We start from the raw sequence: 27,224 nt of genomic DNA, 5'->3' as shown, positions 1-27,224 counted from the left end.
TGCTTAATTACGAAAAAGACTTGTCGTTGCGTACCGTTTCAACAGTGAAGGTCTCGTCGAGCTTAATACTGAAGCGCTGACCGTCTACCAGGTGAGGCCTGTCGCACAGACCCCGGTCGTCACTGCACCAGTCGCACTCCGGGAGCTTATCGTCGTCGTCAGACATTTCCTATGTTCATAATTCAAAGATTAAACTTCTAAAATTAAATATATGTACTACAAAAACTAAATTAGATCATTATTATTCATCACGGGTTGACTATCGGTCTGTCGAGTATTTCATGAAAACTCTCAGCTCATGTGGTGTATATATTCGACCGTCGGTGATGGTAGCTCCTTCCTTCGTTCCCGAGTGCATTACAGCAAATTGTCTAGCACACGAGAATGAAGGAGAAGCTACCCCCACGACAAATTTCGGGATTCTTCATCTCCAACATTTGCTACCGTCGGTGATGGTAGCTACTCCTGTCATTCCAAAGTGCATTACACCAAAATGTTAAGCACCCTGGAATGAAGAAGAAGCTACCCCCCACGACAACATTCGGGATTCTTCGTCCTCTCATATGTGAAGGGCGTTCTTCTCTTCCTTCCCGTGCATTACCAAAAGGTCTATCACGAGAAAGAAGAGGAAGAACGACCCCCATGACAACAGTCGGCATTCTTCTTCTCTCATATGTGGTGGACACTCCCTCACTGTTTTTTGACTGTCATATATGGAGCCCCAACAAACTTAAAGTCAACCCAAAATGTTCTTTAATGTTCTTCCCGGCATTTCCAACGCACTCGATATTTCCTATATTATAGCACAAGCCATGCCAAAAATCAGGAAAAATCTGGCATGACCTTTGCTAAAAAAGGACATATCGAGCGCCTGAAATTTGCTGGAACGGAAATTAATCAACACTCCGGCAAAACATAGCCCACTCGGAGGTGTTCCCTGCAGACATGGCCACTTGGGCAAGCACATATCCTATTTGAGCAACACTAGATATACATGTTTATATCTACATTATATGAGCATTCAAACTTGATGGTCATTGCATTTCAATGGTTGAAAATATGAACAAAAACATTTCAATATATCTTATATATAATCCTAACATAACTAAATTTGCCAATATAGGTCTCTCTCTCTAAACTAGTTCTATTAACCACTTACTAAATAAACTAGTTCTATTAACCACTTACTAAATAAACTAGTTCTATTAAACACTTACTAAAAACAATGCAATGTAAGTGTTCTACTCTACCGAACACTTACTAAAATTTCTACTTCCCTAGTTCTACCCTAAATTTTCTTACTACAAACTTCTATTACTAAATTTAATACCTTAAAATTTCAAAAACAGAGGGAGGTGGAGGGAGTAGGAACGAAGGGAGGGGTGAGTGAGGGTGGAAGGGAGGAGGCGGGCGGAGGAGGCAGGGAGGAGGAGGACGGATGAGGTAGGGAGGAGAGGACAGACGAGGTAGAGAGGGAGGTGGGAGGGAGGAGGCGAGAGTTAGGAGGGAGAGGGAGGGAGGGAGGGAGAGGGAGGAGGAGGGGAGGATGTGGAAGGAGGAGGGATGTAGGAACTACCTCGGTGGAGGAGGAGCAGGAGCGTCGGCGGCGGCGGGCGACGACGGTGGTTGAGGAGGGCCGAACGTCGGTGGCGCGGACGACGGGGTGCGTGGGAGAGTGAGAGTGGGAGTGGAGAGGGGAGAGTGAGGGGCGGCTGATGGAGAAGATATGATGGGTTTAGCAGTAGCGCGTGTTAGGGGAAAGCGCTACTACACTTAGGCTGGCGGCAACGGTGGGGCGATTTTAGTAGTAGCGCTCTTTGTCCTTGCAACGCCGGCTGTGGACACGCGCTATTGCCAAGTAGCAGTAGCGCCTCGTTTTATCCAGCGCTACTGCTAAGGTTCTGTGTATAAGGTTTTCCCTAGTAATGCCCCCCCCCCTCCATAGATCAAAAATAATAGCACCAATGTTGTTGTGGGATCCAGGTAGCGAGGCGTCACAGAGGCATCCCTCGATATCTCTCCACCCAGCTAGCTACCCGAATCAAAAGGGACATGGCACCAACAATTTCACCAACATGTATTCCTATGTTTAAACTACTATGCCTTAGGATATTCATATCAAGTCGAAACAATGCAAAATATGCAAACAAAATGATCCGGAGATCGGGGGAGGCAGAATGGGGAATGATGTTGGTGTCCGGTTTTTGACGAACGAAACTATGTCGTCCGTGGATATGCACGTGGACAGATGGAGGGCAGCATTTGGCACATGTATGAAAGGAGATAAAAGCGTCAACTCGGTTTACCTTGACCCCCCCCCCCCACTAGGGAAAAGCCTACCAGTAGCGCGTGTTGGAGGCATAGTAGTGGCGAGGGGGGCGCTACTGATACGACGCTACAACTAATGTTCAACAGTAGCGCGGTTGGGGCGCGTTACTACTATACTGCGTAGCAGTAGCATGTTTTCCCACCCGGCGCTACTACTACTCCTTCCTAGCAGCAACGTCTTTCTCCACCCAGCGCTACTACTACACCTCCCTAGCAGTAGCGCCTTGTGGGCTACCAGCGCTACTGGTAAAGTTTGCTATTTTTTCCTACTGCATATTGTCGTTGTATTTGTACTGGTTTATAGTAGTCTCATCATATGATTTTATGATCATCATGAATTATTATTTCAGTGGGTGAAAAAGACATGGATTAGATTCAAGTGGAGTAAACATGGTGCATATCCAAAGTACTACTAATCCAAACTTGATCACTTTAGTTTGGACTAGTATGATCAAGTTTGGATTAGTAGTACTTTAGATCTGCACCATGTGTTGCCTCCACTTGAATCTAATCCATGTTTATTTCACCCACTGATATATATATATATATATATATATATATATATATATATATATATATATATATAATAACTGATCATGCTCATAATGATATAACAACTAAGCATCATCATCATTAATAATAACTCATCATCGTTATCGTAATAACAAGTCATACTCATCATCATCATAGTCATCTAACAACTTCTACTTGTTACCATAATAAAAAGTCATACTCATCATCATCATAGTCCTCTAATAACTCGTCATCGTTATCATAATAACAAGTCATACTCATCATCATCATAGTCATCTAACCAACCCTACTTAATTGTTCTTAGCACATGATCATGACTATTAGCTAGGACCTACTACCCTCTCTAAGGATAGCAAGATAGGTCATGACGCTTCATTATGGAGAATGGAGATTATCCTGTCTCCAATTCTTGCGCTTCGCACAATGTTGCTTCCAAGTAGCTCCCTATGAATGTCCATATATTTTTTTCCATTCTTTGATTGTCATGTCTTCATCGGTTGTAGAAATCCGGTATGAACAGCGGTGAAGCCTAGGATGACATGGCCGTAAGCTAATAACATCAAGGCGACCTTTCGGAAACATCAGATCAGGCACACAATCCTTCGGGATTTTCTGTTGAAAACATAATAATAACGTCGTAGTTAGCAATGTAGTTTAGCTTTAGAAGAATTTATGCAAAAGAAGCACGGATGTCGTAATAGTAAAAAAATCTTACCATGCCATCTCCATGGATGTTACCGTAGTTCAACACGTGCACTAGTGACACGTATTGATCATAATGTGCAGGAGTTTCATAATTGATATTGTAATTCTCAACATCAATAATAAATGAGATAAGATGATCTTTCTCCTCATAAGTTAATTCCACGTCATCAGTGTAGTAGGTTCTGTCTACCATCTTCCGTACATTTTTTGAAGAATGAAAATAAGCTATCAATAGAAATAAGCTGTCAACTATTTTGAAATAAACAATATAAATTACTTAATAGAGGTAGAAGTGGAAGCGTATCAACAAGGACCCAAATGTCCATATTCTCTTCGTTGATGTCATCTTCAGGATCACCAAGATCGAAGGTGACATACATGCCCTCTGGAAATGATACGCCTTGCACAGTGCTTCCCAATTCGAGCAACCAAAATGGGATACGCTCTCCGAATTGTATCTTTACAGCGAAAGCATAGCCATGATGGGTCCTGAGATGACCTTCCTTTGTCTCCACATTTTCATGATCTTCGAAATTCAGATGCTCCAAGACATAGCATCTTGCATGGCATGGGATAAGCTAGTCGAATTGTAAAAGACGGAAATTACACGTTGAAGAAGCAGAAGTCATGCTTAATTACGAAAAAGACTTGTCGTTGCGTACCGTTTCAACAGTGAAGGTCTCGTCGAGCTTAATACTGAAGCGCTGACCGTCTACCAGGTGAGGCCTGTCGCACAGACCCCGGTCGTCACTGCACCAGTCGCACTCCGGGAGCTTATCGTCGTCGTCAGACATTTCCTATGTTCATAATTCAAAGATTAAACTTCTAAAATTAAATATATGTACTACAAAAACTAAATTAGATCATTATTATTCATCACGGGTTGACTATCGGTCTGTCGAGTATTTCATGAAAACTCTCAGCTCATGTGGTGTATATATTCGACCGTCGGTGATGGTAGCTCCTTCCTTCGTTCCCGAGTGCATTACAGCAAATTGTCTAGCACACGAGAATGAAGGAGAAGCTACCCCCACGACAAATTTCGGGATTCTTCATCTCCAACATTTGCTACCGTCGGTGATGGTAGCTACTCCTGTCATTCCAAAGTGCATTACACCAAAATGTTAAGCACCCTGGAATGAAGAAGAAGCTACCCCCCACGACAACATTCGGGATTCTTCGTCCTCTCATATGTGAAGGGCGTTCTTCTCTTCCTTCCCGTGCATTACCAAAAGGTCTATCACGAGAAAGAAGAGGAAGAACGACCCCCATGACAACAGTCGGCATTCTTCTTCTCTCATATGTGGTGGACACTCCCTCACTGTTTTTTGACTGTCATATATGGAGCCCCAACAAACTTAAAGTCAACCCAAAATGTTCTTTAATGTTCTTCCCGGCATTTCCAACGCACTCGATATTTCCTATATTATAGCACAAGCCATGCCAAAAATCAGGAAAAATCTGGCATGACCTTTGCTAAAAAAGGACATATCGAGCGCCTGAAATTTGCTGGAACGGAAATTAATCAACACTCCGGCAAAACATAGCCCACTCGGAGGTGTTCCCTGCAGACATGGCCACTTGGGCAAGCACATATCCTATTTGAGCAACACTAGATATACATGTTTATATCTACATTATATGAGCATTCAAACTTGATGGTCATTGCATTTCAATGGTTGAAAATATGAACAAAAACATTTCAATATATCTTATATATAATCCTAACATAACTAAATTTGCCAATATAGGTCTCTCTCTCTAAACTAGTTCTATTAACCACTTACTAAATAAACTAGTTCTATTAACCACTTACTAAATAAACTAGTTCTATTAAACACTTACTAAAAACAATGCAATGTAAGTGTTCTACTCTACCGAACACTTACTAAAATTTCTACTTCCCTAGTTCTACCCTAAATTTTCTTACTACAAACTTCTATTACTAAATTTAATACCTTAAAATTTCAAAAACAGAGGGAGGTGGAGGGAGTAGGAACGAAGGGAGGGGTGAGTGAGGGTGGAAGGGAGGAGGCGGGCGGAGGAGGCAGGGAGGAGGAGGACGGATGAGGTAGGGAGGAGAGGACAGACGAGGTAGAGAGGGAGGTGGGAGGGAGGAGGCGAGAGTTAGGAGGGAGAGGGAGGGAGGGAGGGAGAGGGAGGAGGAGGGGAGGATGTGGAAGGAGGAGGGATGTAGGAACTACCTCGGTGGAGGAGGAGCAGGAGCGTCGGCGGCGGCGGGCGACGACGGTGGTTGAGGAGGGCCGAACGTCGGTGGCGCGGACGACGGGGTGCGTGGGAGAGTGAGAGTGGGAGTGGAGAGGGGAGAGTGAGGGGCGGCTGATGGAGAAGATATGATGGGTTTAGCAGTAGCGCGTGTTAGGGGAAAGCGCTACTACACTTAGGCTGGCGGCAACGGTGGGGCGATTTTAGTAGTAGCGCTCTTTGTCCTTGCAACGCCGGCTGTGGACACGCGCTATTGCCAAGTAGCAGTAGCGCCTCGTTTTATCCAGCGCTACTGCTAAGGTTCTGTGTATAAGGTTTTCCCTAGTAATGCCCCCCCCCCCTCCAAAGATCAAAAATAATAGCACCAATGTTGTTGTGGGATCCAGGTAGCGAGGCGTCACAGAGGCATCCCTCGATATCTCTCCACCCAGCTAGCTACCCGAATCAAAAGGGACATGGCACCAACAATTTCACCAACATGTATTCCTATGTTTAAACTACTATGCCTTAGGATATTCATATCAAGTCGAAACAATGCAAAATATGCAAACAAAATGATCCGGAGATCGGGGGAGGCAGAATGGGGAATGATGTTGGTGTCCGGTTTTTGACGAACGAAACTATGTCGTCCATGGATATGCACGTGGACAGATGGAGGGCAGCATTTGGTGTTGCCCCTTATGAATGCCCTTATACATTTCTAAACTTTTTTTGCAAAAAAATATATATTTCTAAACTTGCGAAAATGCTTGTTTACAGGGACAAAAAAATTCTAAATTTTTGTTTTGTGTGAATTTTTTGAAGGGAGACGGGACGGCAAAGACTCTCCCTTTTCACCTGCGGGCTGCCCAGCCACGACCGCAACCACCCCCTAAGAATAACCAAAAATAAATGCTTTCGCCCATTCAACACAACTCTCTGAAGAAAAAAAAATACTAAATTGGACGAAACCAGCTATTGCCTCGGCGGCAGATCGCCGGCCGGCGACTCCCACCATTTTTCTAATCGCTCCGTCGGAGGTCACGCCCGCACGCCCAGCCCCCCAGATCCCGAATTGATTATTGCGGTGATGGGCCGCCACATTCTCGTCCCCGCGGCGAGGAGGATGGTGTAGGCGTAGTCGTAGGAGGAGGATAAGAGCGCCGGCAGGCACAGCGGGGAGGCGGAGGAGGAGGAGGAGGAGGAGGAGGGATGGAGGGGCAAAAGCACCACGCCGACAGCCAGAAGCACAATCGAAGGTACCAGGCAATGCGTGCGTGCGTGCGTGCGTCTTCTTCTGCAGATCGGGTCGCGATTTCTGTCGATTTCTTGGCGGAAATTTCCTAAATTGCAGCGCCTTCTTGTTCGATTCGTGAAGGAAAACGTCGACCAAGATGGGCTCCGGCGGAGACCAGCCCAGTCCGCCGGGCGCCAAGGCGGGCGCCGGCGGGGACCAGGCCAATCAGCCAGGCGCCAAGGCGGGCGCCGGCGGGGACTTTCCCAATCTACCATGCCCCCCCAAGCCGGGCACCAGCGGCGACCAAGCCACCTCGCCAGGTGCCAAGTTGCGCGCCGGCGACCAAGCCAGCCCGTCAAGTACCAAGATGCGCGCCGGCGACCAAGGCAGCCCGCCAAGTACCAAGTTTCGCGCCGGCGACCAAGCCAGCCCGCCAAGTACCAAGTTTCGCGCCGGCGACCAAGCCAGCCCGCCAAGTACCAAGATGCGCGCCGGCGACCAGGCCAATCAGCCAGGTTCGCTTGCCCACTCTGCCCCACCGTTCCTCCCCTTTGCAATCGTGTCATTGCAGAAATGCAGGGGCAAAATCATTCTGGCTTTCATCCGGAATATCGCAGGCCCGTTAATTGCCCCGACTCAAAGCTGTCAAATCTTCAGGCGTTAGCCTCATTTTGATGCAAATGCAGCCTTTGTTTTACAATTTAGCAATTTGCCTATGGTTTGGATAACCAACAATTTGAACAGGAACCACAATTTCTAATAAATGTGAGCCACAAATCATGAATAGTCTTGCAATTTTTTTTATAATCCCTAACTGCATTGGACCTATTAGTTTCGAGCACCATCTTGAACATGATGTGTCCTGCCACTCCCCTGAAACAATGCATCATATAAACAATTAGATGGTGTTGCTGCATATACATCCTCTGTTTGCTGCATTGAATGAATTCGCTTCCATGATCACTGCCAGGGCAAATTGCTACGACGGACAGATTAGATCGTCTTTTAAGTCAACCAGCAAACAAATGTTGTGCCGACTGTGGTGCTCCAGATCCAAAATGGGTGTAAGTATTCTTGACCTGTAAGATGTTCCTTTCCTTTTTCTTGCACTGTATACAAATCACTCCACGTCTTACAGAAATATCGTGTGTGTAGATGATATTGAATTGTGTAATGTCACCCATGTGTTTTGACGAAGGTTAAGTTACAGCATTATGTGTATTTCTTATTTTCTTATGAGATAAGATACTCCCTGTGATCCATATTAATTTGTACTAAATCAGTGACAAATAATATGGATCGGAGGGAGTAACACTTTTGACTGGCACGGTCTCTGAGACTGAGTGCTTCGCATTATTCTCAGTCTTTGAATATTGTGGTATTTGCAGATCATTAACTTTTGGCGCGTTCATCTGTATCAAGTGTTCTGGAGCTCATAGAAGCCTCGGGGTGCACATTTCTAAGGTAGCCACGATATCTATGTATTGTTAGCTATTCGTCATCAGCCTCCTTCCATTTCCAGTTTAATTTCGTACTTGGATTTGATTTTTTATTCAGTCATAGGAGATGTTGGCTAAAAATGGATTAGACCTTTCAGTTATATAGTTAGGCTTTTATTTGCTAGCCCCTTCTGAAACTAGGCAGTGCAACCATTCAGCCATTTTCACTGAGATCTGAGACTTACTTTAGAGCAAGTATAATAAGCTGATTTAGGCAGGCTGTAAGACTTAAAATATTATATCCTTGATGAGTTGGATGAGAGAGAATAGGAGAGAGAAGAGAAGCAGGCTGTAGATTTACAGCCGGCTGTAGCACGGGCTCCAAGAAACTATGTGAGAGTGTATGGCGGGCCATGTGATAAAAAATAGTACTTCCTTGTAGCCCACTACTATACCTGTTGGCTATTACATTGACTATAGATGACATGGCACCATGTTATAGCCACCAGTCGGCTATATTATTAACCATGCTCTTAGAGCTTGTAGGGACTGTTTAATATTTTGTCAGACATTATACAGTAAAGCATATGTTTCCAGTTTCAACTGTACTTTTTTAGGTTGTACAGTTTTTTCTAACTTTAGAAACACCTGCATAGAGCCACACACGTATATAGCAAACATAAATAAATTCAGAAGCAAGTGTCTTTGACAAACAGAATTAGATCATAGGCTTTTTAAGGAAGATACCAGGCACATATAAGTTTGACATTCCCAATATTATTCTCCTTCCTCTAGAGATAATATTACTTTTGCTAATACCTTAGGCCTTATACAATGCTAGGTGCTTACGGAGGCGCTTAGAAAAATAAACTGGGTTTTTTTTAAGCACCGGTGCCTATTTCTACAGGAGAGAGGCCTAATTAAGCGTCTGCCCTGTACAAATAAGCACCAGTGCTTAAGGAAAGCCTGGTTTATTTCTCCAAGCACCTCTCCTAAGCACCTTGCATTGTACAAGGCCTTAGTATACAACATTTTGCCATGAAATACACACGATAAGTGAGAGTAATGTCAGTTGGCCGGTGCAGATATAATGTTTGGTGGTTCAACTATCCATTTCTGGTGTTTGAGTAGAACCCTGTTTATTTCAGATAGTCTCAGTGAAGCTAGATGAATGGACAGATGAACAAGTTGATTTTTTGACCGATTTGGGTGGAAATGGTGCAGTAAACAGTACATATGAGGCATTTCTTGGCAATTACACAAAGCCAAGGCAAGATTGCTCAGCGGATGACCGAAATGATTTTATAAGGTATACCGAAGTAGCAAGTTCTTATTCTCTGAGGCGCCTGCCACTAGTATAACAGGTTTCTTTCATATTTGCCCAACACAACTCTACCGATGAATGATGTTTCTCCTTACTCGCATATGTGCAGGAGAAAATATGAGTTTCAACAGTTTTTGTCTAACCAACAGCTTTCATGCTCTTCACAAAACAATGGCAAACATTGTTACCAGCAGCAGCATGGTAGCTCAAATCGACATGGTTTAGGCCATGCTTTCAGGAACAGCTGGAGGAGAAAAGAAGACAAATCAGTAAAGAAACCTGCAGCTGTATGATCAATCATCCCAAATCTACAGTTCAGTTTATACTCTTAACTTGAAATATTATTTCTTATTTGAACTTATTCTGTCTTAGGTGGAGGTTGGTATGGTAGAGTTTGTTGGATTGATTAAGGTCAATATCATAAGAGGCACAAATCTAGCTATTCGTGATGTGATGTCAAGCGACCCTTATGTTATCCTAAACCTAGGACACCAGGTGAGCTACTCCATTCATTTGCTCTGTAACCTAGTTGTGTGAAGTTATTTGTTTTGTGACGCTCCAGATCCCCTTTTTGCCCTTGTAGTCGATGAAAACGAAGGTGATAAAGAGCAGCCTGAATCCTGTATGGAATGAAAGACTTCTGCTATCGATACCCGATCCGGTTCCACTGCTAAAAGTGGTAAATATGTTTTATTTACAGGGGTGATGAAAATAATCAGTAAAATGTGCAGTGCAGTGGTATGGTTTAGGTCGGTTTTTTTTCGGGTAACATTTGCCTTCAATTCTCCTTGCAGCAAGTCTATGACAAGGACACATTCACCACCGACGACCGAATGGGGGAGGCTGAGATTAACATTCAACCACTAGTTGCTGCAGCCAGAGCCTATGAAACCAAGTCCATCACCGACAATGCCGAGCTCAAAAATTGGATGGCGAAAGACGGCATCTGGATCCCAAGGGACAGTGCCATCACCATCATCGACAACAAGGTTAAGCAGGAGGTGACTGTCAGGCTTCAGAACGTCGAGCGTGGCCACCTCGAGATGGAGCTCGAGTGCGTCCCGCTCACGCAATAGCTGTGTTGCGCCCGGAATTGTGTCGCCCTAGCATGTTGTTGTCAACATGGTCACATGAAGAATTTCTTTACAGAACACCTGAGACTTGCTTGTGTGATCAATGTGAGTACCTAGGATCCCAATCATACGTTCAAGGCTTTTCTGTAAAAGATATATACTATGTAAAGTTAGAAGGAAGAGACATAATGTGACCTGTAATTTGTCCAGTAAAGTGGGGGTCATTCTAGCATGACTCAGCCTGTTTCACGGTTCCATATGTTGATCAATTTTATGCACATGAATGAAGAGGGGGTAAGTAAGAACAGTGAACCATTGGGGGGTGGGGTGGGGGATAAGGTGTTGATCAAATAATTAATAAAATCTCTCCAAATAGACCACATAGGAACTCTATATCATTGCAATTCTTATGAGTTTTTTGTATGTGGGTTGGTCGATTTGTAGTGCTGCAGCGGGGCGGGAGTTTTCTGTCCTTACAGGAGCTGAGAATGCAGTTTTTGTGAGCATGGTTTTGTCCTGACTGAGGTTGAGAATGCTGTTTTGGTGAGTATGGTTTGTACTATGGTTCGATTTTATGGGGTTATAGAAATGCAGTTTTACCTTTCTATGATATTTTCTTCATCCTCTTGTTTTCTCATTTGCACATGATAATTGTTGTTGCTGTTGTTGTTTTCTCATGTGTTGCTGCTTGATACCCATACCCACCAAGCACTTGACAACGCCATGCCAAATGAAGTCATAATCCACACCATGCCCATTTCTTTCATGAACAAAGGAGTCTAAAACCACTTCAAATCAAAGAAGCCTTGATACTCAAACATGGAGGCGCATGTTTCGTATGGAAATAAAAATCTAAAAGGTCCGCAAGCCTGATATTTTTGTACGCTCAAGACAAGGGAAAAAACAATGCAATGTGCACATCTGATATGAGAAGGATGGTTTGTAGCGAAAGAACTAAGAATTTTGGAGGTAAAGGCTTTATGTTATAAATTATGGGGGCACATACCACAATGTCATATTGCGAGAAAAAGAATGTTATCTACACATAGAAAATTCTCTTTAGGACTCTCTTGCACTTTTATTCCACTCCGAGATACTCAATGATGTAGACTCCTCTAACCTGTAATAAGGAAAGTGTCGTAATGCGTATAGAAGGACTAGATTTGAATCGAAGTGCTTAGTGGAGTGTTGATTCGCGGAATAGAGGGTCGAATTTGTGTGTATCGTGCGTTTGCTACATAATCTTATTCTAATTCATCTATCTACGTTACACATTCTGTACCGCTGCATACATGCAAGTAGTGCAGCGCCTATGGTCTAAGCGCTACACTGTATAGTGTAGCATGTAGCGCCTAATTCTTAGGCGTTGCACACTGACTTAGCAATTTTTAAATATCCCAGAGTGCGACGCTGGTCAGATGTGTAGCGCCTGTCAGTCAGGCATTACACAGTGTAGTATGGCGCCTAGCTGTCGGGCGCTACATAAAAGGGTCATCGGAATGAAATTTTTTCAAAGACAATTCACTTTGTGAATTCTTTTTATCCACAAGTCAAATTTGTCGTTTTTGCCGTTGCTTTGTAGCATAAGAACAAAGAATTATGAAGGTAAAGGCTTTATGTTATAAATTATGGGGGCACGTAGTACAATGTCATATTGCGAGAAAAAGAATGTTATCTACACATAGAAAATCTCTTTAGGACTCTCTTGCACTTTTATTCCACTCGGAGATACTCAATGATGTAGACTCCTCTAGCCTGTAATAAGGAACGTGTACAGAAGGACTAGATCAGAATGAAAGTGCTCAGTGGAGTGTTGAGTCGTGGAATAGAGGGTCGAATTTGTGGATATCGTGCGACTATGTGTGCGTGCCACTCAAAACTTGTTAAATACCTGTGCGTTGTAACAGTGGCAAATTTGTTCTACTGGTTCAATGTAGGTTTCTTTTTATTGGGTTGAGATTGACATATGCTACGGGGAAGGAATCCATCGGCAAAGATAAGGAAAAAAACATGATGTGATTGAGATTGTGTTTGTACAACAACGTGAGTCGATACTTTTTTGTTTGCTTGAAAGAGTTTTTTTTCATATTGGCAATTATTTGACTTCCGTTGATTGCTTTGCAAGAGATTTCTTTCCCTGAAAATAAAGTGGTAGGGGTCGGCTTGGAATTATTTTAGTGGAGATTATCGCGTGGTTTTAGAAGGTGACGCCGATGCAGGGAGAGGAGAAAACTTTGCAATTCAAGAGTTAGGTTTAGGTGGCGAGGGAGAAAATGGTCGGGACTCAACACAGTTAGAGGGTGGGTGACAGAGACCAACTGTGTGTGACAGTTGGTTGAGGCGGGTTGGCGAGGTAGCACATAAGATTGCATGCTATACTGGTCGGAGCGGCTAGAGGTTGAAGGCAAAGGGGAGTTGTGGATTGCAATGAGATGACGATCAAAATCAACTATGATTTTTCTGGCCCCTTTCTTTTCTTTCGCAAAAAGGCTAAAGCCATATATCAAGTTTCACGTGTCTTTGCAAACATATGCTTACAAAAAAAAACACATTCATAATTTTGAGGGTGTCGAAGTCCTGTTCTTCCTCTGTATCCACCGTTAGCATATGGCTCGATGTCGTCTCTGAGCCTCTGCCTTTTCAGAGCAAACTTTTTGAAACCCAAGAGCTCGTAGAAGCAGCTGCCAGAAACTCATTGATGCTAAGGATTAAATTAAACTGTTCGACACATCAGAAAACCCCAAAAAATTGCAGCAAAGGAAGCTTGAATGGATGTGATTTTGTTTCCTTTGAATGCCCTGGAACCCAACTGAAAAATAAAAGTTACACGGCCGCGCTAAGCGTTTTCCAATCTCATCCGTTTGGAATATGGAATTGAAGACTCGACAGTGATGACGCGACGTTGATACTCGGCTCGGCCGGTCAATAAATTTCCTTCGTCCCCGACCTCCCCTTTCCATTCCCCCGCCCCCCGCCGCCGTGTCCCCATCCCCCACCCCTCCCCATCCCACCCACCCCAAACCCCGCCCAAAACCCTAGCCGCCACCCCGCCCCGCCGCCGCCGCCATGGACGCCGCCGCCCTGGAAACCCTCATCCTCGACCTGCACGCCATCGAGGCGGTCAAGCTCGGCTCCTTCGTGCTGAAATCCGGCATCACCTCCCCGATCTACCTCGACCTGCGCGCGCTCGTCTCGCACCCGCGCCTGCTGGCCTCCATCGCGTCCCTCCTCTCGTCCCTCCCGGCCACCCGCCCCTACGGCATCCTCTGCGGGGTGCCCTACACGGCGCTCCCCATCGCCTCCGTGCTCTCCGTCGACCGCGGCCTCCCCATGCTCATGCGCCGCAAGGAGGTCAAGACCCACGGCACCGCCAAGGCCATCGAGGGCTCCTTCCGCGCCGGCGACACCGTGCTCATCATCGAGGACCTCGTCACCAGCGGCGCCTCCGTGCTCGAGACCGCCGCGCCCCTCCGCGCCGAGGGGCTCGTCGTGGCCGATGCGTTTGTCGTTGTCGACCGCGAGCAGGGCGGGAGGGAGAACCTGGCGGCCAACGGGATCACGCTGCACTCGCTTATGACGCTTACTGAGGTGCTCGCCGTGCTGCTCCGGCACGGCAAGGTCACCGAGGAGAAGGCCGCCGAGGTGAAGCAGTTTTTAGATGCCAACAGGAAGGTCACCGTGCCGGGCGCGGCCGCCGCCGCCAAGCCCAAGGTGGCCAGGAAGGGGTTCCCTGAGAGGGCGGCCTTGGCCAAGAACCCCATGGGGAAGAAGCTGTTCGAGGTGATGGAGGCCAAGCAGAGCAACCTCTGCGTCTCCGCGGATGTTGGGACAGCGAAGGAGCTCCTTGAGCTTGCCGAAAAGGTATACCACAGTGCAATTTGTTGTGTATTGGTGTTAGTCAGTTGATGGGTTAGATTTAGGCACTTCTAAATCAGCAAGTTGTATAATTATGATTTCCGACATTGACAGAATTGACCATTTCAGCAAGGTATGGCAGTATAGTTTGTTGAGTATTTGTGTAGATCAATTCTTGGGGCTAGATTCACCATGTTTACTTGGGAAAATAATTCTATGAGACCAGGTCTCACGGGTTAGCAGGTGAGACCCATCCTGATGGATGACACGTGGCATTCACAAATCACAAAGCATCTACCCCACCCCCCACTTGAAATCAGGGGGGGAGAGATTAGATGCTTTGTGATTTGTGATAGGGGGAGAGATTAGATGCTTTGTGATTTGTGAATGCCACGTGTCATCCATCAGGGTGGGTCTCACTTGCTAATCGTGAGACCTGGTCTCATATAATTTTTTTCCGTTTACTTGAGCAAGTTAAATTATCTTTTGGGATGGAATCCTGGAATAGACATGGCCATTTCCAGAATTTGTTGATATTAGGACAGGACTTGTGTTAGTTAGCAGAGTCTCCTGAATTGAGTAGGAAACAGATCTATTAGGTGTGCATGACTGCAGTCCTTCAGGAGTGAATGCATTGACTTGTTGCACGACTGGTGACATCAGAACAACATTTACAGTTGCATTATGTATGATGTTTTCTGCGCTTGGATGCTGCTGTGTAGTGACATCATCAGAACCTGTCCTTAACACAAGGTTTAACCCATGTATCTATAATTTTTATGCAGGTTGGCTCTGAGATTTGCATGCTGAAAACCCATGTCGATATCTTGTCAGATTTTACACCTGATTTTGGAACCAAGCTTCGCTCGGTATGCTCTCTGATGATGCAATCTTGTCTTTTATTTTCAATGATAATAATGCTTCTCTCTCAGATGGCACCTTTGGATATTTGTGTTTACTAGTAAAATGCCAGTGTCCACTATAGTCTTCTCATTTCGTTTGTCAGTAATCTGATGTAGCATCTTCATGCCTTATCAGAATGGAATTCCTTTCTCCATACTATTCTGTTAGGGAGCATGTTTGATTTGTGTATTTATTAGAGGTTCGTTTGTTTAATCCATTATTTACTGTCATTCTAATGTCCTCCATGTTTCTCCCATTTGGAAACAACCGACCTGTAACCACTATGATACCAAAGGCAGTTTACTCACTTCCTTAGATCTGGTTTTGTTTTATCTATTTATTGACCAGGACCTGAATTTGTTTTATTAATTACTAGAGCTGTTTTCTACTATAACAATATGTCAATCGCTGTCCAGCTATCCTACATTGAACTTTTTTATGTTACATTTTTAATATAATGGAGCTCTTTCCTCCTTTTTTAAGATTGCTGAGAAGCACAACTTTTTGATCTTCGAAGACCGCAAGTTTGCCGACATTGGTAACACAGTAACTATGCAATATGAAGGGTGAGAAAAGGCACTATAAACCATCTTCTCTTTCTGTTTGCATATGTATGCAGTATGCTTATAACATTTTACTTTATTTCAGAGGAATATTCCGCATATTAGAATGGGCTGATATTGTTAACGCCCATGTAATTCCTGGGCCTGGAATTGTTGATGGCTTGAAGCTTAAGGTATAGTACACTTTAAATGTATATAAATGTTTGAAAAGTTTGTGTATTGTAGTGTGCTCACTGTAACTGTTGTGTTGTGGTATTGAAGGGTTTACCGAAAGGAAGAGGGCTACTTTTGCTTGCTGAAATGAGCTCAGCTGGCAACCTTGCTCAAGGAGATTACACTGCAGCAGCTGTAAAGATTGCCGAGCAACATTCTGATTTTGTGATTGGATTTATATCAGTAAATCCCGCATCGTGGTCGGTGGCACCATCAAGCCCAGCGTTCATCCATGCCACCCCTGGAGTGCAGATGGTTTCTGGAGGAGATGCTCTTGGGCAACAGTACACCACTCCTTATTCTGTGAGTTCAACCTTGTCATTACAAAGTGCTTTCTTCACATATATTAATGCATTCAAGTTTCTGTAGAGCTTTTGACTTGGCAGTATTACTTCTGTATGTACTATGCTGCACCAGAATTTCGTTATTGTGCCATCTGCTGGTTAATATAATAACTTGCAAAGCTTGAAAGTGACATGTGTCTTTGGATTATATACTGGCCATATGTACCAATATCTGTCAGTTGTTGATAATTTTCTGGAAATAGCGTGTGCTAGTATGGAGTATTGTATGAAGTTGAGATAATCCAGAGTATGTTAGCTATCTTGCTGCAGTTGCATAACTATACTTTTTCTCATGCTCACACGGATAACATAATAAGCAGGATTCGCCTCAGTGGGCCTTAGCTTAACATTTTCCTTGGGAGAATGTTTAATATGCACCACATAGGTTGAGAACAAATGCTTGTTTCCTGTTTGGTAAACTGTGCTGTGCTAGTATTCTTCGGGAGTTTTTCAGAGCTCGTGTTTGTTCTTCTCTACTGTTGCAGTCTGCTTATTATCTGCTGTTGCGTCTCACCTGCAACCTGGCTGTGTCCTACAGGTGATAAACGACAGAGGCAGCGATGTAATCATTGTGGGGCGCGGGATCATCAAGGCGAGCGACCCCGAGCAGACGGCCAGGGAGTACCGCATCCAAGGGTGGCAGGCGTACCTGTCGAGCTTGTGAGGAGGAAGCTGCTGCTCAAACGCCTCTCTCAGTGTAAAACCCAAACGACCGATCAATGTAATAAGAGCGCCTCCTGTCGGCGCTGAGTGATTTCCCCCTTGTGCCTGGTGTCGCGTCGTTTTGGGGAAATAACTTTGAAATCGCGGTAATAGAAACAAGAACGTTCCCATGGACACTCGTTGCTCTTTGGTCTTGTGATGCTTGTGCTTTGTCATCAACTCGAGATGTTTGCTGATAGGAGCTTACTGTTAGATGGCAGTCCTCTTTCAAACGCACTAATACTGGTGCCAAGTCAGTGTCACGTCCCATGCTCTGGTGATTAACATTTATTTTTGAGGGCTTGGTGATTAGCATAGTTGGGCGGGCGAGCTCTGCCGCTGCCGGCGGCTGCAGCTCCGGCGAGTGTACGCTCGCACGGGGGAAAGGGGGCAGTGGGCCTTTAACGAGTTGGGCCTATAGAAAGCCTAAGCCTACAAAGAGGGCCCAGGGCATCTGACAACCCACGAACCGCGTAAACTGACTGGTCTGGGTTGCCCACGGCTCGCTCCCCTGCACCCACCTCGCCTTCTCCTCCCCTGAAAATAAAATAAAATAAAACCCCGCCTTCTACTTCCCTAAAAAAAAAAAAATCTCACCTTCTCCTCCGCCTACCCCGGGGCAGGAGGGCCCAGCAGCTGGCGATGCAGAACGAGCGGCTCGTCTACCACCTGAAGGACGCAGTCTGTCCGGCTCCAGCAGCGCCAGATTGGTAAGAAGTCGTCACCGCCATCCTAGAATCTGCCTCTCGTCCTAGGTTTGTGACAATTCCACTAGTTCAAAGTCGAGTTCATCGGCAGGGGCCTCCTTATGCTGATGAGGTGCTTGTGGAAATGCCACAACGCTGCTGCATGTGTGTTGCAAACTTGCAGTTGCAGTCAAAGAGGGGAGAGTGTAAGGGTTGCCAAATGTGTATTTCCATTAGTCTAGCGCGACACCTTCACATGCGAGCAAGTAGGCGATGCCTAATCAGCCCATGAAATTATCCCTGGAGTTCTACACATGTTGCCTAAGTATCTACTAGTAACGACTGTAAATTGTCCATACTTGGTTCTAGGAGGCAGTAACTGCCAAATTAGCGGTGAATTACCGATAAATAAAAGAAACAGCAGAACCTGGGTATTAGCCAAATCCTTGCTGTGTACGTACATCAGGACCAAAATTAGGAGTCGGATGTAGCTACAACTTTCTAAACTCTGCCTTCAGGATGGCAAGCCGTCCCCAATGAGGCAAACTTATGGCGGCTCGCTCGTGCGACAGACCTAAAAAGAGTTTTATCTGCATGCTAGCTGCAACCTAATGATGTAAAAATAATGCTTTTTCGTACGGCTAGATTTCTCTTTTCGCAGACTGTTTTTGCCTTTGCTGGTTTGTGTTTTGTTTCGGTTTTTATCCTTGCCTCCTCTCTGGTTTGGCGGGTCCCTCCCAATCCTTAGCACAAAATGTCATGCATTTTGATGCGTGGTCGAGAAAAAGGTTGGATGAGCATACACTAAAAAGTTAGCTCTCAAGTTCCTACAATCAAAGTACACTTGACAGTGGTTGTTCGTGGGAGGGTCCCGATTCCATACCCCGGGCATGTTTGGTTCACAGCCACACATTGCTCAACTTTCCCACAAATGCAGCAACTGTTTGTTTCACTGCCAAATACATGATTTAACAGATATGCACACAATCTACGAGATGTAGCTTTGACAATTGTATTCATATGAATATGTTAGTAAAACAATTTAAAATGCATTAATAAAAATAGTTTCAGGACAAATCTGATGGTACCATTTTTTGAACAATCAAAATAATTCTTTTACATATCATTAATCAAAAGTTATGGAAATTTGACTGCTCGCTTTTTAGAATATCAGGTACTTAAGAATGGAGCTAGTGGTAGACTGACTCAAAACAGTAAGTCAAGTCAAGAGACATGTTTGAGATAAGGAGATGGTTCCTTCCTGCCTCAAATGTCACTGTGACTTCCAAAAAAATATCACTTCTTTCACTCTCACTTGTGTTTATTCTGTTTTGTTTGCAACTGGTTGTCAGTTCATCAAGCCTCCCCGCTCTCTCTCTCTCTCTCTCTCTCATAATTGAGCACATCTCCATTGGTCTCTTGTTGCCACTCTGAGTTAGCTAGTTTATTCTGCAATTTTTGTGCCCATGGCAACAAGCATACTGCTCGCCCCTCTCATTTCCATGGTGAACCGGAAGGTGTCCAGTTATCTTGTTCGGCAATACCAGGAGATGGATGGTATGGAAGAGCAGCTCGCAGTTCTGGAGCGCAAGCTGCCAGCCATATTGGACGTCATAACTGACGCGGAGGAGCAGGGGACTCACCGACCTGGGGTGAGTGCTTGGCTCAAAGCACTCAAGGCTGTTGCGTACAAAGCTAACGATGTTTTCGATGAGTTCAAGTATGAAGCGCTCCGCCGTGAAGCGAAGAGGAAGGGGCAAGACAACAAATTCAGCACTGATGCAGTAATGCTCCGCCCGGCTCACAGCCCTATTCTGTTTCGTTACAGGATGGGCAAGAAGCTGCGCAAGATTGTGCATACCATTGAGGTTCTCGTTGCTGAGATGAATGCCTTTGGGTTCAAATATCGACAAGAAATGCCAGCGTCCAAGCAGTGGCGACAGACAGATTCGATCATCATTGACTCTGAGAATATTATCAGCAGAGAGGCAGAGAAGTGGAAGATTGTTGACATGTTGCTTGCCCATTCTACAAACAAGGACGTATTGGTCCTTCCAGTTGTTGGAATGGGTGGTTTGGGGAAGACCACTTTTGCACAGATCATTTACAATGATCCTGATATCCAAAAGAATTTCCAGCTCCGGAAGTGGGTGTGTGTTTTGGATGATTTTGATGTTACAGCCATTGCTAATAAGATCAGTATGTCAACCGAGAAAGACAGTGAAAGTGCACTGGAGAAGCTTCAGCAAGAAATCAGTGGAAGGAGGTACCTCCTTGTCTTGGATGATGTATGGAATCGCGATACTGATAAGTGGGCAAAGCTAAAATACTGTCTTCAACAGTGTGGTGGTTCTGGGAGTGCAATATTGATGACAACTCGTGATGAAAGAGTAGCTCAAATCATGGGAACAGCTCAGGCCCATCAATTGGTAAAGATGGACAAAAAAGATTTGCTTGCAATATTTGAGAAAAGAGCATTTGGATTGAATGAACAAAAGCCTGATGAGCTGGTTCAGATTGGCAAGGAGATCGTGGACAGGTGCCATGGGTCCCCTTTAGCCGCAAAAGCATTGGGATCTATGTTAAGCAACCAAAAAAGCGTGGAAGAGTGGGGAGCTGTGTTAAAAAAAAGCAGTATATGTGATGAGGAGAGTGGGATTTTACCTATACTCAAGCTCAGCTACAATGATTTACCTGCACACATGAAGCAATGCTTTGCCTTTTGTGCCGTCTTTCCAAAAAATTATGTGATTAATGTGGAAAAACTGATACAGTTATGGATGGCAAATGACTTCATTCCATCAGAAGATGCAATCCGTCCAGAAACAAAAGGTAAACAAATATTCAATGAGCTTGTCTCAAGGTCATTCTTTCAAGATGTAAACCAGGATGGAAGTGGAAACAACTATATGACCACATGTACTGTCCATGATCTTATGCATGATGTTGCACTGTCTGTGATGGGAAAAGAATGTGTTACTATAGAGGAGAGGCTGAACTATATGGAGATTTTGCCATACACTGTTCGCCATTTGTTCTTATCATCCCATGGTCCTGGAACCTTCTTGAGTGCTACACTGAAGGAAACATGTTCAGGTATCCAGACAATGTTGGGCAGTATTGATGCTAGTAATTCCGTACGACATTTATCAAAATGCACTTCTCTTCGAGCACTGCAGCTCTGTTACTACAGGTCGAGTGGGCTTCCATTTGTACCAAAGCACCTGAAGCACCTCAGGTATCTCGACCTCTCCGGCAATTGTCATATCAAAGCACTTCCTGAAGAAATCTGCATCATGTATAACCTACAGACGTTGAACCTTTCTGGATGTGAAAGTCTTAGTGGACTTCCAAAGGATATGAAGTACATGACTGGCCTTCGGCACCTATATACTGATGGATGTCTGTCCTTAAAGTGCATGCCTCCAAATCTTGGATGGTTAACTTCCCTACAGACGCTGACATATTTTGTTGTAGGCTGTAGCTCTGGCTGTAGTAGCATTGGAGAACTGAGGCACATGAACCTTCGAGGTCAGCTACAGCTATGCCATTTAGAAAATGTAACAGAAGCAGATATAACAATGGGTAACCATGGGGGTAAAAAGGACCTCACTCAGCTATCTTTTGCATGGAAGAATGATTGCAGTGAGGTCGATTTTCATGAAAAGGTGCTAGATGCTTTTACTCCTAACCGCGGTCTTCAGATTTTACTGGTGGATTCCTATAGAAGCATTAGGTTTCCAACTTGGATGACAAACCTGAGTGTGATGCAAGATCTAGTCAAGTTGAGCCTAGTCAGTTGCACAATGTGTGACAGACTTCCCCAGCTGTGGCAATTGCCAGCTCTTCAGGTTCTTTATTTGGAAAGGATGGATAGGTTGCACTGCCTATGCATCGGTGATGGAGGCACTTTAACATCCTCAACATTTCCGAAATTGAGGGAGCTTGTGTTACTTGATTTGAAGATTTTGAATGGATGGTGGGAAGTAAAAGGAAGACATGGACACCAATTGTTGTTTCCCCTTCTAGAGGAACTATCAATTGGGAGATGCAATAAGCTGACAAACTTACCAGAACCACCAATGCTTGGACAATCTTCTAGCTGCAATGATAATATGGCTCGCTCAGCATTTCCAGCATTAAAGAAACTCATGTTACATGGCTTGAAGAGTTTGAGCAAATGGGGAAAAAAAGAAGAAATATGTGGAGAACAATCAACATTTCCGCTGCTTGAGGAGGCCAATATTATAGATTGTCCAGAGCTATCAACTCTACCTGAAGCACCAAGGCTTAGAGTATTAGCGTTTCCAGAAGATAGGCCACTGATTTGGTTATCCATGGCCAGATATATGACTGCATTTTCCAATGCAAGATTGAAAATCGCACCTTACTCTCCCTCGCACGTTCAATGTTCAATTCAACAGGTAGATGGCAAGGGGAAATGGAACCATAGATCTTCTCATTCAACTATGGAGCTATGTGGAAGCTATTTCTTCCACACAAGCTGGAAATATTTTGTAAACCTTAGCTATCTGGAAATCATTTCTTGTGATGAGCTTATGTACTGGCCATTAAAAGAGCTCCAATGCTTGGTATCCTTGAACAGATTAACAGTTCATTGTTGCAATAATCTTATTGGATCTGCAAAGATTCTTGAAGAATTAGTATCCGAAGGAAATCAGCTCCTACCATGTCTTGAATTTTTGAAAATAAAAAGTTGTCCAAACTTGGTTGAGATTTTCAGCCTTCCTCCATCATTGAAGGAACTATATATTGAGAGATGCAGTAAGCTTGAGTCATATGGGGTAAGCAGAGTACTGAAAGTCAGAGTTTTTATGTTGAACACCCAGATGACTTGACATTATCAGACTCCTGTAGTGGCCTTAGTGCCTCTGCAATTGAACACGATCCCTCGTCTCTGGCAAGGAATCATTCTCTACCATGCCTGGAATCTCTAACACTAATAAGTTGTCAAAGTTTGGTAGAGCTTCTCGATTTTCCCTTGTATCTCAAGGAAGCACACATTTGGAGTTGCCCTAAGCTTGAGTTTATATGGGGAAAGCTGGATAAACAAATAAGGAGCCAGTATTTTGAACAGCAGAACAACCTGGAATTGTCAGAATATTACAGTAAATTTACTGCATTCACAACTGTACCAGGTTCATTGCCATCAACAGTGAATCGTCCCCTACCATGTTTAGAATATCTTTGGATAGCATATTGTGAAGGATTGCTAGAAATTATTGATCTCCCATCATCTGTGAGGACAATAATTATCACGGACTGCCCTAAACTTGAGGTCCTGTCAGGGCAACTTCATAAACTTGGCCATCTTGATATTCGATTCTGTGACCAGTTGAGGTTAATAGAGTCAATTCAGGGAGACTTCTCATCACTGGAAACCGTCTCTGTTGTTGGCTGTGAGAGTTTGAAATGCTTACCCAGTAAGGGCTCACACACATAGGGATTTTTCTGTGAAGCTGGGTGTGTGTGAAACAGCATATTTACCTCAGAGATGTAAGGAGATATGTTCTCACAGCTGCCTTGTCCCTAAGATTGACTCCAGATATGGAGTTTGGTTTGTACAAACATCATATCTTGAAGAACGGAGTCCATGTTTATGGTCTTAGATGCTGGAGAGAGAATTTTATGAACATGCTATTTGCACCAGTCGTGAGTTGGTATCTTCGAAGCTCTAGATTCTGCAAGGAGATATCATGAGAACTACTAAGGTTAGTAACTATCACTGAATTCTTTGAATCTATTTGGGACGATACAGGCTTCTTTTATAGAAGTGCTAATTTTTATGAATATATAGAGCTATGCTGTAGAATTGTTTCACGGACATGCATATGATGAAGAGGTGACTTGTATGCTCATGTTCACGGACTCTGTTTGAGATTATGAACATAAAACCTGGAATATGATTTTCTTACATAACTTAAATTGTGTTTCGACGTAGCTTGGTATGGGATTATTACTAGACAGAATCTTTAGCAATTCATTGTATTCAGTTCAGTTTTTTCTATGGTGAGATTTTTTTTCTTAGTCCCAAGAAGCAGAATGGACTGTGTGAGATGTGATATGTCCAATTAGCTTTGGTACCCCAAGTTTCATTTTGAGAAGTTCCTAGTCCCAAGAAGCAGAATGGACATAGGATTTGTTTAAACTTTAGTTGTGCAAAGCAACAGTGTTTCTAGATAGCTTTAGTTGATTTTGCATGACAGTTCAACGATATGGTCTCAAGAACTATCGCGCTTTAGTGAATATGCAACTGCTGTTATTATTTTGTGCTCTGTAGAACCGAGATTTGACAAGATGTTTCTTCTTCATGGCGTGAAATAAAGGAAGTTATCTACCTCTTAATTTAGCTTTTGAGTGAAGCCGGTTCAGCAGCAATTTTAACCTTTTACAGCGACCTTGACTAAATTTGTTTCTTAGGTTCATTTATGTTACATCGGTTTGTAGTGAGTTGAAGCTGATCGAATTGTTTTGGTAATGCAGGGAGAATTGTTTTTGTAATCGAGTAAGAAAGCTATACAGGACCACGTCATGCATAACTGAAGGTGTCCAGCCGTGTCTGTATTAACTGCAGACCGTCTACAGAACAGAAGAGAAAAGAAGAGCAAACGCAGAATTGCATCCCACTTTGTTTGGTTGTTATTACCACTGATTAACTGCCATTTGTGGTTGTTCTAGAGCAAATATATGTAATCGGAATAAATTAGATTACCAAGTCGTGCCTGTTATCGGGAGAAATTTATAAGCAAAAGCAGCTCATGCTGAAATATGCTTCAGGTTTCCCTTTAATAGTTCTAAAACCGGGGAGAAATGTGGTGGTCATCCTCTATGGGTGAAATATAAGAGGCTGTGTGCCCTGCAGATTATTCCTCTGAACAAATCGTCCTGCTGCATGTGGAGAGAAGTTGAAAAGTGATGAGCGCCACAAACTGGTCACACATATCGCTCTCGCGTCCACATCAGGTACATCATCTATCCATTCCTTCTTTTTTAACTCTCAAGTACAGCATTTCTTCTTCTTTTTTCGAGAAAATGATATACACCATTTTTATAGGTGCGGAAGTTGATTAATCTAAGTTACCAATACAAGTTTGCTCCTCAGCTGCCCATTGCTGACTGGCGAGGGAAGATCAAAAGGAAGAGCAGGAGGCAGATCTGACCTTATAATCTCTGTTTGTGTTGGCGATTCCAGCTTATTTTTTCGTCCTGCGCCGGTCCCTTGTGACCAGGTACTGTAATTTTTGAAGCGATCAGTTCAACACGTAGCGCCAACGGTAACTATGCTGGCAGGCGGAGTTACCCGTCTCTTTGGCAACAGAACTCAGGCACAACTGGCTGTTGTTAAAAAGAGTTAGTACTCGAGAAAGGTTAAGACTGTTTCTAGCTTGGTAGAAGGAGTAAACCCTTTTGGGGTTTTACCCCATTTGCTTGCGCGCTTGGTACTACAGTAATAGTAAACTGATGATGATGGCGATGATGGACGCGAAAGCAGCAGTCTGTGAAGTTAACAGAGAACTAGGTTTCTCTCCTGTAACTGGTTGTGCACAGCAGCATCCTTGCGTTCAGAGAACTAGGTTTGGCAACAGAGGAAAAAAAATTATAAGTTGTCCGTGCCTTGTGATTTGTGAAGGTGAAATCAGCGGAATGCGTTTAGCATCCGAGACATGATGTAAGTTTTGGTGATGTCTGTGCATGAATCACTCGTTGTGTGGCACACTGATGTGTACGTTTCATTGCTACATCCATCCATCCATTTAGAGTGAAGTGCACTGTAGGTCCTTGAACTACTTTAGATGTGTCATCTAGATCCTCAAACTATGAAAATGGGTATCCAGATCCTCAAAATGCAGTAAGTGTGTCATTTAGGTCCAAAATTTGTCCCACCAACCTGACCGGCCAGCCGGCGCTGTTGACCCGTGACACATCGGACAGGGGGCCCTGCAAGCTAACGGCCGGTTACCGAAATAAGCAAATAAATTCTGGGGAATGATAAATGCACTTCACTCCAAATATATTCAAATTCATGGTTTCAAAAAATGTTCGTGACTATGGAAAAAATGTTCACGACCTTAAAAAAAATGTTCGCTAACATCAAATTCATGAAGATTTGTTATTAACCCCAAATATTTTTGCAAATTCATGAACATTTTTAAACTCGAGAACTTTTTCAAAATCACTAAAAGATTAAAAAAATGATGGAACATTTATTAAATTTGTGCATACTTTTAAAATTCATTGTTTGCTAATTTTTTTTTAAACTCACGAACATTTTTCCCAAACTCGCAAACATTTTTTCTGGTTCACAAACATATTTTCATATTTATTATTCACGAACAATATTTGTGGTTTGCAAACATATTTTCTTTTCTTTTAAAATTTATCATTCGCAGACACTTTTTTAAAGTCGCAAAACATTTTTTCCAAATTCATCGTTGGGAACTTTTCTTCAAATTAATCGTTCGCGACATGCTTTTAAAGTCGCGAACATCTTTTCCATATTCACAAACAGTATTTGTTGTTCGCGAACATATTTTCAAATTTATCGTTCGCGAACATATTTTCTTTGCTTTTAAAATTTATCGTCCGCGAACTTTTTTTTAAGTTGCGAACATCTTTTCCAAATTCATCATTCACGAACTTTTTTTCAAGGGACCTACAATGCATTTCACTCATCCATTCACTTGGACTTGGGCATTCGAGACGAGATATATACATGTGTGATGGGGATTTTAGACGGGACATGTACACTGCAATCTTTAAACCTGCAAAGATCCGATTTTGACAGGTTTTTTTTTGGCTTGACAGCCGATTAACCAAGAGGTGACATATTTGACTAGCAAAATATTAATGTATTGATGTATGTCATAATAATAATAATAATGTTGGGTTTGTATTTCAGTTTCTAATGATATTATTTTTATAACATATAACTTATATTTTACTAGTTAAATTTAATGTCAAAATATGACTGAAAATATGGGGGAGACTAGTAAACCCGGACGGAGGTAGTACTTTCCATGTTTCCTCTCCGCCTACACCGCCACACCTCGCGCATCCCATATTCTCTTTCTCAATAGTCGACCATGATGTGC

The 27,224-nt window shown here is 43.5% G+C and overlaps 3 protein-coding genes across 3 annotated transcripts; all 3 read left to right on the top strand.

Annotated features, from left to right (window-relative positions):
• The first annotated feature begins 6,698 nt into the window (after positions 1 to 6,698).
• On the top strand, positions 6,699 to 11,077 carry LOC109765823 (probable ADP-ribosylation factor GTPase-activating protein AGD11). The gene is made up of 9 exons (XM_020324593.4): positions 6,699 to 7,031; positions 7,151 to 7,524; positions 7,980 to 8,073; positions 8,398 to 8,473; positions 9,597 to 9,757; positions 9,882 to 10,059; positions 10,145 to 10,267; positions 10,356 to 10,451; positions 10,567 to 11,077. The coding sequence occupies exons 1-9, from the start codon at positions 6,985 to 6,987 to the stop codon at positions 10,846 to 10,848; spliced, it is 1,431 nt and encodes a 476-aa protein (XP_020180182.1). The 5' UTR covers positions 6,699 to 6,984; the 3' UTR covers positions 10,849 to 11,077.
• A 2,669-nt stretch (positions 11,078 to 13,746) lies between these two features.
• Positions 13,747 to 17,562, top strand: LOC109765822 (uridine 5'-monophosphate synthase). Its single transcript, XM_020324592.4, has 6 exons — positions 13,747 to 14,706; positions 15,486 to 15,569; positions 16,087 to 16,169; positions 16,252 to 16,339; positions 16,428 to 16,682; positions 17,262 to 17,562. Exons 1-6 carry the CDS (start codon positions 13,912 to 13,914, stop codon positions 17,385 to 17,387), a joined length of 1,431 nt encoding a protein of 476 aa, XP_020180181.1. The 5' UTR covers positions 13,747 to 13,911; the 3' UTR covers positions 17,388 to 17,562.
• Positions 17,563 to 18,772: 1,210 nt separating this feature from the next.
• On the top strand, positions 18,773 to 25,846 carry LOC109765821 (disease resistance protein RGA2). Its single transcript, XM_020324591.4, is given in 4 exon segments — positions 18,773 to 22,905; positions 22,908 to 23,843; positions 24,616 to 25,095; positions 25,187 to 25,846. Coding segments are annotated over 2 exon segments (3,996 nt in total). The 5' UTR covers positions 18,773 to 19,577; the 3' UTR covers positions 23,576 to 23,843; positions 24,616 to 25,095; positions 25,187 to 25,846.
• The last annotated feature ends 1,378 nt before the right edge of the window (positions 25,847 to 27,224 follow it).

Source organism: Aegilops tauschii, chromosome 3 (assembly GCF_002575655.3).
Source record: "Aegilops tauschii subsp. strangulata cultivar AL8/78 chromosome 3, Aet v6.0, whole genome shotgun sequence".
NCBI classification, from domain to species: domain Eukaryota; kingdom Viridiplantae; phylum Streptophyta; class Magnoliopsida; order Poales; family Poaceae; genus Aegilops; species Aegilops tauschii.
Note: the sequence above shows the minus strand (reverse complement) of the source record. Positions and strands in the feature narration are given on the sequence as shown.